The 13,164-nt window shown below is 40.8% G+C and overlaps 1 protein-coding gene across 1 annotated transcript in view; it reads left to right on the top strand.

Moving 5' to 3' along the window:
• The first annotated feature begins 419 nt into the window (after positions 1-419).
• Psme4 (proteasome activator subunit 4) overlaps positions 420-13,164 on the top strand; it is a 110,760-nt gene continuing 98,015 nt past the window's right edge. The window contains exon 1 of the mRNA XM_021210953.2: positions 420-846. Coding sequence (XP_021066612.1) covers positions 605-846 — 242 coding nt within the window. The 5' untranslated portion in view covers positions 420-604. The remainder of the gene's footprint in view (positions 847-13,164) is intronic.

Here is a 13,164-nt window from a genome sequence, read left to right as displayed (position 1 = left end):
GGTACTACTGTGTATACAGATTCTTCCATACACTTTTTTTTTTTTTTTTTTTAAGATAGTGTCTCCTGTTGCCACTAGGAAGCAGAGGTTGGCTTAGAACTCTTTGTGCTCATACTGCTTCGCTGTCCACACTCCCGCCCTCAGCTGGGATACAAGCTGCTCTTCCATAAACTGGCCCAGAAGAGAGGATACTGATTGTGGAGAGGTATTCGGATTCCGTGCCTCAGGATCCTGCTGGAGCAGCGTAGGGTCTCTTTGTTTCTAGCGGGCAGCCTCGCTTGGCAAACCCAGCCGCCGACAGACTGCGAGAAAGCAGCCAGGTTACCTCCGCCCCGCCTCTGCGGCTCCGCCCCTCCCCTCCCCGGAAGTGACTTGAGGCCGGTCCGGAAACTCCCGGCGCTGCGGCTGCAGCGTCACCAGAAGAGCCGGAGCGGTCCGGGCCGAGCAGCCGCTGCCACCGCCAACGAACCGGGTGCCGCGCGGGGTCCAGCAGCGCGCCGGGCAGCCGGGGCGGGAGTGGGGCCCAGCGGTCGGGCCGAGGGCGAGGCGACGCGGACGAGGCTGAGCCCGCAGCGGGCCGGGGGCCGGGGGCGGCCCCGGGCTAATGGAGACTCCGGAGCGGGCAGGCGGCGGGGAGCCCCCCGAGCCTGGCGGGAGGCCGGTACTGGGCCCGCGGGCTTTCGTCCCGCAGAAGGAGATCGTGTACAACAAGCTTCTGCCCTACGCCGAGCGGCTGGACGCCGAGTCCGACGTGCAGTTGGCGCAGATCAAGAGCTACCTGGGCCAGGCCGTACAGCTCCAAGAGCTGTGGCCCGGGGGCCTCTTCTGGACGCGGAAACTCTCCACGTAAGTGGACTGAAGCCGTCGGCGGGCCGGGCTCTTTGTCTACGCTGTAGCTGCTCAACTGTTCTGTCCAGACGGCGCTGACCTGGTGCAGGATTCCAGGGGCGCGGCCGAGCCCGGGGAGACCCATTCTCCTCGTTGCTTTCTGTGGGACTTCTGGGTCCTGACGGTCGCCTCTCACGATCAGCTTTCTGGTCCTTTGGTCCTTTCTCTTGACGTGCCAGGTTCTGGGGAGCCACAGGCGTCCCCGGACATAGGGACGAGCGGCTCCCATTGGTTCTCCCTGGGGTTCTGCGCGTGGAGCTGCGGGATAGAGAGCTCCGGTCTTTGGGGAAGCGACTTGTCCTCGCTTCTGTGCTTCCTCTGTTTTTTTTTTTTTTTTTTCTTTTCCTTCCTTCCTCGTCGATCCACGCCTTTACACTTCTTACCGTAGGAAGTAGGGACAGTAGGAGGTTGTGTGTGTTGTGTTTTTCTGTGTTACTGTGTTTCTTGGGGGGACTTGTTTGCTGTTCTGGCTTAGTGGATTTAATTGAAACGATTCGTTTCAAATGGACAGTCAGCGCATTCTCAGATTGAGTAGACGTTGAGAATGTTGTCGTAGAATTCTAGGAAAAGTTTATGTTCCTGTTGTGACATTTCCTCGGTCAAGACTTCGCTGATTCTAAGGGAAATAGTGAAGAGCGCTGTTAGGTTGACCCCGGGCTTTGTTGGCCAGACTGTGGTTTTGAGTTGGTTAGATGAATAAAAGTTAACATCAACTTTAGGAGTTCTTTTGTTTTCCGTACGCACTAGCCGCAAATTATAGTGTCATTGGAATTAGAGCTGGTGAAAAGTAATGATGGGGCAAAAAGTTTGGAGAGGTCATTTGCTCTATGCACACCTTTAGTTTGGCAGACCTTATTATATAAGATTTTTGCTGTTTTGTTTGGTACGCTACATATAATTTGGTAAGACTATGTTTATGCATATGGTTACCGATAAGTGATTGCACAGCGCATGTCATTTGTGTTAACTAGAACCTGCTGAGTGAACCGGGCAATGACTCAGGGTTTTATAATACAATAGTCTGCTGTATCTCTCTACGGGATAATTCTTATGTGCTGATTATTGGGGGGCTTCTGACAAGTTTTTTGTACTCTTCAACTGAGTGAAAAGTAGCTCTTTTACTTAAAAGATGCAAAACTAAAGCACTTAATTTGTCTTAGAGTGACCATAAAGTGTCACAATTAACAGCTCTGTTGACTGGATTATAAAGAAGTTTATGGTATTAAGGATCCATAAAAGTGGAGATCAATGTAATCAAAGAAAACCCTCTTTTTTTTTTTTTAAAGTTTTATTTATTTATTTATTTATTTATTACATGTATGTACTCTGTAGCTGTCTTCAGACACTCCAGAAGAGGGCGTCAGATGGTTATGAGCNATGGTTATGAGCCACCATGTGGTTGCTGGGATTTGAACTCCGGACCTTCGGAAGAGCAGTCGGGTGCTCTTACCCACTGAGCCATCTCACCAGCCCGAAAACCCTCTTTTTAAAGGATTAAAATTGAGTTACTTTGTGTGTTCTCCTTAGGTGTTTGTGTAACTTGAGCACAGTAAAAATAAAGTTTGTTAGTCACTTTGATAGACTTGCCAAGGAATATTCTTTTCAGGGAATATATGCAACTTTTCTTTGGTGTATAATATATGCATATGTCAATTTGTGAAGACATCCAGCTTGGATTTATAAGCATAGTTAAATGTTTATTTTCCAATTTCTGGTTAATGAGTTTGGTAAATTAGCACTAGGCCTTGTTGCTGTTTTGTCAAAAGTTAAAGTATTGCCAAGAAATATAGTGGAGTTACCATGCTTGATGTGTAGAGCAGTATTGCTGTTTAGATGGCTTAATGGTGGTGACTCCTGTTTTATGTAAATAACCAGCAACAAGTGCTGTCATGTAGACTTTAATTTTGGAATAGTGGTTAAATACTGGAAACTAATTCTTGGAATTGCATTGCCATGTGACATTTTGAATTTGATAGGGCATACTGTGATCTTGGGTGTGTGTTTTTCTTCTCTAAGATGTATTAAGGTAACATGTTTGTTTATAGATGTGCTCACCCTCCCCATTTTTAAAAGCCTAGTATTTTGTTTAACATCTATATAATCCTCAAGTGATCATGTTTGCTATGTTCTAGAAGAAATGTAGTAGATTTCAATTTTTCCCCACCAATTTTGAAGATGTGAGAAAGTTACTTAATCATGTCTTTTTGTTTGCTTGTAAATGAAATGAGAGTGTTTTCTGGGAACTATTTTTGCTCTGATATTATATTTATTTTGATATTTATTAAATATTTAAAAAGTTATGACACCACCTCCCTCCCAATAAGGTTTTAGATAGGCTAGGCTGGCCTGGAACTGTATGTAGGATGACCCTACCCATTTGCTCCTCCTGTTGATGGAATTACCAGCATGAGACACCATATCTGGCTGGCTTTTATTTTTGAGACAGGATCTCTAGTAGCTCCAGACCTGTTCCAAACTTCCTGGTCTTAACTCCTGACCCCTGCCTTAACCTTCCAAATGCCAGCCAGCAGTTAATCATTCAGAAATAGCAAGTTTTCCTTTTATTTGCTAATTGATTCTTTGTGCCAGAACCTCATTTTTGGTTCTGAGTTTTTTTAAATGCAAAACTTTTTGCCTTACACATTTTCAATAGTTTTTACTCTATTATTACTATTATTATTACTATTATTATTATTATTATTATTAATGTGTAGGGGTAGTCAGAGGACAACTCTAAGGAACAGTTCTCTCCTGCTGGGCTTCCTGGGATCAAAGTCAGGTCTTTAGGGTTGTTGCCAAATGGCTTTTGCCTGAGGATCCATCTTGTTGACTCTGAATATTTTTATTATGGAAAATATCAAACATATAGAACAGAACAATAATATAATAAACATCACTTATCAGCAATTATCAACCCATAGTGAGTTGGAAAATTTGTGATTGATTTTACTTCTGAGTTCTCCCTCTCTCTGCATTATTTTGCCTAAGGTTTGCTATAATCAAACCTCATGGGCAGAACACTTTTAAAAGGCTGATTTAGTATGTATATGTCTTGCTACATGTGCACTTGTGCCATTACATGCTCGAATAAGTCAGACAAAGATTTACCATATGGATTTTAGGGCTTGAAGTTAGGTTATCAGTCTGGGTAGCAAATATCTCACCAGTCTAGAAAGGGTTTATTAATGATTTTTCATATAGCATCTTTTATCCATTTAAAAATTAGACTCAGTTCAGGGGCAATAAGTATAGCATGGGATTGCTTCTGTTTTAAAAATAAAAACACTGAGACAGATGGGTTAAAACAATATAGTAGAAGTAGCATCTAGTTTTTCCAATACTTTTTTTTTTTTTGTTTTGGTTCTTTTGGTTCTTTTAAAGGATTAAGAAGTGTTTTTGATTTGTGAGACCTATCAGTGAAAGATTTCTGTCTTAGGATGTTCCAACATGCTATTTCTCTTAGTGTCCCATTTATGGTTGTTGTTGTTGTTGTTCAGGACACACCAGTAAAGGAGTAGCTCTACTAAAAAATTTGGTGAGGAAATATGATTTCTAAATGTAGCCTTTTAAATATATATAATTAACTCCTATATTGAGGCATCAAGAAAGATAGTCAGTAAATAGTGGGATTAGATGGCCTGAAGCCTGAATGTCACTTGCGACAGGCATACTATCTGTTTTTGCTGCATGATTGTAGAATACCATTGTATCTGAAATGCACACCTAGTTGTGGTCCATGTCCCCCCCCCCCGTGCCCCATCCCAACACACACACACACACACACACACATACACAGTGCGGGTTCTGAGACTCTGGGTCTCACAAACAAACTAAGCAAGTGTGTCCACCCTGAAGGACATGCTGAGTAGTGGTCTTCCTTCTACAGTCTTACAGAGTGTGAGGCACCTGCCCAAATGTGAATAAATAAACAATGAATGAATGAGCATTGAGAAGTACTTTCCAATAAACTCATCTTCAGAAACCATTTTTCTATTTGTCAACTTTCTGTTAAGTGAGATTCATTTGTAGTGACTCTTTTGTTTGTTTTTCTTTCTTAAATTTTTGTTATTTAAATGCATTTTACACATCAAACATATTAATAATGAATATTTTGAGAATCTAATAATACATAAAAATTTGTTCAACTTTTATATTCATATCCTTTTATATGCTAAAAATATCATTAATGATCAGTTACTACTATCCATAACTAAGGATCCTATATCTAATGTTGAATACTAAGTTGTTTCAAAACATATAAGATATATAAAAATATAAGATACATATTTTTAAAAAATCCTTTAAGGGGTTTATTTTGTCTTACAGTTTCATAGAGATTTCAGGATTTTGTGGTAGGAAAGATAGGAAAACAGGAAAGATAGGAAAACAGGAGCTCACTGTCCTTTGTGTCACTGCTGCATTTCATGTGACAATGGACCAGAGGCAACAAAGAGAATTTTCTTTCTAAGGAAGAAGACTTATTACTGATACTGCTGTGAAATGGGTGTGAGAATAGTATTCTACTGTAAACAGGATTTGTCATAAATGTTTCATGGTCTCCCCTTGTTGACCATTCAAAGGAATGAATATGTTAGCAATCTGGGCTGGTTTCAATAGGTGTTTAGTGGTTTTTTGTTTTGTTTTGTCAACAATGAAGTGTAGAGGTTTTCTACAGTAATACATTTTAAAAACAAACATAGGTACATATTTTTCTTATTTCTCCACTTGAATGAACTTGATGCTTTTTTAGAAGATTCTTTTTTAAAAAATAATTTATTTTTATTTTATCTGCATTGGTGATTTTCCTACATGTTTGTTTTTATGAGGATATCAGATGCCTTGAAACTGGAGTTACATTTGTGAGCTGTCATGTGGTTCTGGGACCCTGGTCTTTTGAAAAAGTAGCCAGTGGCTTAACTTCTGAACCACCTCTTTAGCCCTATTTGGAAGATTCTTAAAGAGTGAATGGATTGATTTACTTTTGCAGTGAGTAAATGGGGCCTAACCTTGAACATGATAGGCAAGTATCATGGAGTTACACTTTCAAATCTCTGAAAGAGCTTTGTACAGTTTGTGTTCTGAAGGCAAACTGAATACTTGCAGAGGTGCCAGCAAACAGAATGACAACTTGTTGTTAGCATGTAGCAGATGGAGTTCCTAGTTTATGTAAGCAGGGAAAAGTCACCTTGTAAAAGAAGCTGGGTAGATACTTTTTTTCTGATACATAATCAAGTTTTTAATCCCTCAGCTGAATAGGAACTCACTCTTTAACAGCCATCGTCTTGCCTCAACCTCCTGAGGGTTTTGTGTGCCTTTGGCTCTATTATTAGTCCATATCTTCAACCCAAGAACTATTTTAAGGCCTTTTACTTAAAAGTATCTTTTTTATTTACTTTTTTACTTTCTCTATCCTCCACTCCCCTGTGTGTGTTCAGATGACAGTGCCCCCCACCTCCAGAGGTTGGAGGTCAAAAGGTCTGTTTTCAGCTCCTCCTTGTGAGCTTCCGAGATCAAATTCAGCTAGCCTATCTGGCTTGGTATCCCAGCTCCTTTATCTACTAAGCTATCTCCCTGGCCCACTTTTTGTAAAAATGGGGGCTAGTTGGAACCTTCATTTACATTCATTGCATCATCTAATTTCCATATAATAGGATGAAAAAATGAGAAAATAATCATTAAGACGTTTCTTAGTAACTAAAGATGGACTGTTCATGATTTTTAATTTTATATAGATGTATACTGGATTATGATACATTTGGTGGCAGCAAATGGATTTTGTTGTTGGTGGTGTTGTTTAAGACAGGGTATCCTTGAACTTGCTATGTACTCAGGCTAAATCTCCTTTTTAGATAGGATCTATGGAAACTCCCACTGGTCTGCATAGAAGAGGCAGTTCTTGAATTCTTGATCCTTTTGGTCTGTCTCCCTATGCTAAGATTACAGGTGGTCCCCACTATGCTCCTTTGCTAGCCCACTTATATTTATTTTCCCTCTGTGGGTTTAAACCTAGAACCTCATGCATGTTAGGCAAGTGTCCCTCCCCAGCCTTTCTTAAACTTTCTAAAAAGATTTATTTTATGTATATGGGTGTTTACCTGTATGAATGAGTTCCTAGTAACCACAAAAAGTGTCAGATCTCTTAGAACTATAGTTATTGGCAGCTGTGAATTACCGTGTGGGTGCTGGGAATTGAACCTGAGTCTTTTGCAAGAGCAGCTAGTGCTCTTAACCACTGAGCTGTCTCTCCAGACTCATTTTTACTTGTATTTTGAGCAGCATCTCACTGAACTGCCAGACTTTCTTTGTACTTATTCTATTGTTCTGCCTAGCCTTGAACTTGAAGTCCTTCTTCTTCAGGTCTCAGGTTTACTGGCCTATGGAGGCTCTGCTTCAGAAATCTGTTTCATATGACTCAGTTTAGTGTTCATTGCTTATCACCTCCCAGTGAATTTGGAAGTTGTGGTTTGAGTATGTTTGGCCCATAGGGAGTGGTACTGTTAGGAGGTATGTCCTTGTTGGATGAAGTGTGTCACTATGGGGGTGGTGGACTTTGAAGCTTTGCCCAATGTGGAAGAGTCAATCTTCTGTTTGCCTTTGGAACAAGATGTAGAACTCTCAGCTCCTCAAGCACCATGCCTTCCTGCATACTGCCATGCCTCCTGGTATGAAGATAATGGACTGAAACTCAGAACCAGTAAGCCAGCTCCAATTAAATGTGTTGTCCTTTATAAGAGTTGCTTAGTCATGGTGTCTCTTTACAGGCAGAAGTTAATCCTTTATTTAAATGTGACTTAAATTTGATCAGATCTACCAGTTATTTGATAAACCTGGAATCTGAACCAAGTTCCTATGGTTTTTCTCCTGGTATTGTTGCCTATCTTGGCTGCTCTAGTTGGAGGTTTGTTTGAGCACAGGCTAGGCTAACATTGAGACTATATCTATAAATAAATAAGTAAATAAATAAAAATAAATAAATAAGAGACAGATGTGTTAGCATTAAAGCGTAGCACTTGAAGGCCAGAGGCAAGTAGATTTTTCTGAGTTTGAAGCTAGTCTGGTCTACCTGAGTTCTAGGCCAGCCAAGACTGTACAATAAGACCCTGTCTCAAAAACCAACAACAAAGATCCCACAAAAGAAAACAACAACAACAATAATAATAACAACATCATCATCATCATCAACAACAACAACAACAAAATATCCGGACAGTGAAACAAGGGACTGAAGAAATGGTTCAGTGGTTGAGTGTGGTTCCCATCACCCCCATCAGATGGATCATAACCATAACAATCATAACTCCTGTTCCAAGGGATCCCATGCCCTCTTCTGAATCCCCTTCTCTCCTCTCCCCCTCTCCCTACTTGTGTCTTTTGTTGTTGAATGAATGTCCTCCCAACCACCAACTTTTAGCAGCATTGAACTTTGGAGCTAAAAGGGATCTTAGAGACTCTGGGGTCTACAAACTCATTTTAAATGATAATATTGTGATACTGAGCTGGCCTGTATGTGGGACTTTCTATACCCACTTAGGAAATTAGGCATGATAAGCCTGCTCTGCTGTGAGGTGCTGTGTGTGTTGATGCCCCCTGCCCCGTGCAGTTGTGAGAGCTGATCTGGAGGGTCATGAGATTGAGAGAGGTAGTTCTGCCTCCTCATTGGCTGTAACACACAGGAGAGTGGGCCCTATACTTCTACTGGGCAACACAGAAGAGCTGGCTTTCATGGAGGGGACAAAGGTGATTCAGTCCCGAGGGTGTGAGCATGGGAGAGCTGACTCAGCCCCTCATAGGCTGCATCACTTGGGAGAGTGGGTCCTGTTCCTTGACTAGGCAGCCCAGTGGGCTGGCTCTGGATGTGTGGGTGCAGGTGACCTGGCTGTAAGGGCATGAGAACAGGAGAGCTGTCCCTGCTTCCTGCCGATGTCCACATTGGGTGGCCTAGCCAGAGCAGTGTTTTTTGTCCTGGTGGTGCAGATAAGGGAAAGCCAGCAGTCTTGACTAGCTCAGCTATCACCCAGGCCTACATCCAGTACTCTGAATTGGCCCACCCAAAAATCTTTATCATCTGCGAATGATTGAGATGTGAAAAGGGCAGAATCTTCGTGGCACAGGGTAATAATAGGATAACTAAGAGGAGTCTTGATCGGGATTTAGTATTGAGGGCATCACAGAAGCCATAGTCTCAAACCAGACCAATGACTCATTACAATAAACATTTGCAAGTGACGATGTGAGGACAGAGGAATATATTGTGGGACACACTGTGACATACTTACTACAGCTTACATGATGAGATGTTTTCTATGATTTTTTTTTTCTTTTTTTTTTGTAGTTGTGTGGATGTTTTATTTTGATGGGGAGGTTGCAAGGGGGAAGTGTGGTTATAAGAGGACAGGAAGATGAGTGAGACTGAGTAGGGAGCATGATGTGAAACACAAAGAATTGATTAAACAGGTTAAAAAAAAAGAAATAAATTAGGCCTGGTAGCACACACCTTTAATCTCAGCACTTGGGAAGGAAAGAGTATCTTTGAGTTCTAAGTCAGCCTGGTCTATGGGAGGACAGTCAGAGCTGCACAGAGAAACCATATTTCCAAAGGAAGAAAGAGAAAAAGAGAAAGAAATTAAGTAGAAAGAAGTTAAGTTCTCTGGGTTCTCTGGGTTTAGGTAGTTTGAGAATAGGTTGGACTGTATAGAAACTTGAAGGCCAGCTTGGGCTATTGAATTGGGGAATTATGTTAATTAGGAACTCACCAAACAAGCTAACTGGGCTGTAAGGTTTGGCTCTGGGGCTAAGGACTTTTGTGTTGCTGCTGTGCACATCAGCCTACAGTGTCTGCTGTCTCTTAGTGGTGAGGGAGCCTCAGATCTTTTCCTTCAGCAACAGCATGTTATTTTCTGTGATGAGGCAAGTGCTGTTTTGGAATCCTGTAGACAGTGATAACTGACAGGTCACTAATCAGTCCCAAGCTCACAGCCTCTTTGCTACTGGCATGACACGTTGTTTGTTTGTTTGTTTTGCTCTCAGCTCATAGAGTCACCAGTTACTGATTGAGCTACAAGAATACAAGAAATAATGTGGAGGTTGTAGGTTGATTCTGGTATCTTTCTCTGTTGTTTGTCCACTTTATTTTCTAAATGCGTCTTGAGCTCATCTAGACTGTCTAATCAGTGAGTAGATTCCCAAGATTTCTATCTCTACCTCTTCCTATTAACAGGGTAATATAATAGTCAGGGGCTGCCAAGCTTAGCGCACATAAAAGTGTGTGTGTGTGTGTGTGTGTGTGTGTGTGTATGTGTGTGTGTGTGTGTGTGTGTGTGTGTGGTACACAGAGGCCAGAGGAGGATGTCTGCATACTCTATTACTTTCTGTCTTCTTTTCTTAAAAGGTTTCTCACTGAACCTGGAGCTAGGCTGGCAGACAGCAAGCCCCAGGGATTCTGCAGTTGTCCTCCTTTAACTGTGCCCGCCCCACTCTTCAGTGGTGACTTAATATTTGGTCATGCCCTATTTTTGGTTTTGTTTTATTTTGTTGTGTTGTGTGTGTTTTATTTTGTTTTAATGTGGGTGCTAGAGATTTGAACTCAGATCCTTGAGGTTGCTTAGCAGGCATTCTTAGCCACTAAGCCACCTCCTCAGCCCAAACTTGCTTTATTTTATTTTGGGGGCAGGATCTCGTGATATAATCCAGGCTGGGTTTGAAGTCACAGAAACTGCCTCAGCCTCCTAAGGGCTAAGATTTTAGGTGTGTAGCACTATGTCTAGTTAGTTACATAAACTTTGTGACAGCAAAATTTCCCAAAGACCACAGAGATCCTTTTATTATTAGCTATATGTCTGTGCAAAAGAAAGAAGGCTTCCTGACTGTAAGTCTTAAGGTAGAATTTAATTCAGTAAAGCAGATTTTAGAAAATGTCTTTTAATTTGGGGGATTTTAATGTGGGGAAATAGAAGTGAATGAGTAAATGAGCCATATAAATATTAACATTTATACTCAGGTGCATCAAACTGAAGTGGTTAGCTTTTGATGCAGTATGCCTCAAGGCTGTTTGTTATTTATTCTTAAGTTTCCGTTGCCTGGTGCATTTCTAGCACATAAATAACATCCTGGTGCTTGCTTAGAATGCACAAAAATTTTAGTTCTTGCTCCAGAGCAGAATAAAACAGGACATCACAGTACATGTCTGCAATCCCAGCACTCATCCTTGGCTAGTTGGAAGAAGATATTTCCTTTATCCATAGTCTAAGAGAGAAATAACTAGGAAAGAATAGTAGCATTAAGGTCAATTTTGCTGAGTAGTATATTGGAAGCTGTCTTTTAGAACCAATTTGTTTAATATGACCAAATTTTATTGTTAGTTTGAAGGCTTTTTTTCGGGGGAGGTTTCCATTCTTGCTATGTAGCCCAGACTAGCCGTGATCTCAAATGCTCCTGTCTCATCTTTCCAAGTGCTAGCACTGCTGAATTTATAAGCTTGTGCCACCATGCCAGGTTTCTTATTTAGGAGCTATTGATAGATTTGTTTGTTTTTTGAGACAGTCTTAATTTTATCCCAAACTGGGCTCAGAAGTCACTATGCAGTCAAGTAGAACTTGACTGCCCTAGCCTCTGAATTGCTGGAATTGCAGGTGAAAACTATCACCTGGTAAGATTTCAGATATAAAAAACAAAAGGTCAGTGTGTGTGTGTGTATGTGTGTGTGTGTGTGTGTGTGTGTGTGTGTGTGTGTGTGTATGGTGTGTGTGTGTCTGGCAGCAGGGGTGGGGGTTAGTTGGGGGGGCAATCAGAGGACAACTTGTGAGAGAATTTTTCCCTTCTTCTATTTGGGTCCCAGAGGATTGTCTTAATGACTCATCTTGCTGGCCCAGTTATAAATAGTTTTACTGTTTTGAAATAACATTGCCCCTCCCCCTTCAAATTAAATTAATCATTTAATGATAATATAAACTGTAAGCCAGGACATTTTCAGGAGCAAATCAGGGAAAATATGATTTAGAGGGCCGGGTGTGGTGGCACACGCAGGAGGCAGATGCAGGTAGATTTCTGAGTTCGAGGCCAGCCTGGTCTACAAAGTGACTTCCAGGACAGCCAGGGCTATACAGAGAAACCCTGTCTCAAAAAAGACACACACACACACACACACACACACACACACACACACACACACACAAATATATGATTTAGAGGAGTCCTTGGAGTCAGAATGTGTTCAGTGTTGCTTTATTGGTGACAATAATTAGAACTTTATAGTCTAGTAATTGGGTTTAGTTTAATTGGTGAATTGCTTGCCTGGCACATGGGAAGCCCTGACACCCAAAAACTGGTCGTGGTGAACTTCCCTAATTCTGGCATTGGAGGCAGGAGGATCAGAAGTGCAACCTCATCATTGGCTTCTTAATGAATTGGAAGCCTCTCTGGGCTCTAGCTTCTTTGATTCATGGTTTTATTTTACTAGTGAGATATATATCTCACTAGTATATATATATATACATAATATATATGTATATATGTATATGTATATGTATATACATGTATACAATATATATGTATATGTATATGTATATATATATGTATATATATAATATATATGTATGTGTGTGTATATATATGTATATATATACACACACATACATATATATTAATAGTTGTTTTATTAACTAATTACTGTTCTTGGTGTACCAGGTTTTTTTCTGAGATTAAAACTCTAAAAGTATTTGGTGACATACTGTGAGGTTGTGAGGGGGAAATAGTTGGAAATACTTTTGTGTTGTCTTGTCTTTTTTACTGTGGGAGGATGAAACATGATGGTTTGTCATTTGTATGTTCTGGATTGGTTAAGGAATGGTCTATTCAAAAGTTTAATAATGATTATTACTAAGATTTTCAAGTATTTTGAGATAGCACTTATTTTTGTCCTACTGAAAACTTAATGTGAAAGTTTTAAGTTGAATTTAAAATGATGGTTGTTAGTCTTTACTTCTATCTTTAGAGTCTAATTTCTTATTTGTTTTTTTAAAGATTTATTTTTAATTAAGTGTGTGTATGTTGGCTGTGCATGCATATGTGCACATGCACACAGATGCTTACCGAGAAGGCACAGGACTCCCTTGGGGCCAGAGTTAGAGGCAGTAGTGGGCTGCTGACATAGGTGCAAGTAACCAAACTCACGTACTCTGACAAATTACTTTGACTGCTGTGTCGTTTCTCCAGCCCCAACTGGGTTTATTACAATTTAGTACTCCCAGTATTTTTGACAAACTTAAACCTAAAATGCTT

This window comes from Mus pahari, chromosome 13 (assembly GCF_900095145.1).
Source record: "Mus pahari chromosome 13, PAHARI_EIJ_v1.1, whole genome shotgun sequence".
NCBI lineage: Eukaryota > Metazoa > Chordata > Mammalia > Rodentia > Muridae > Mus > Mus pahari.
Note: the sequence above shows the minus strand (reverse complement) of the source record. Positions and strands in the feature narration are given on the sequence as shown.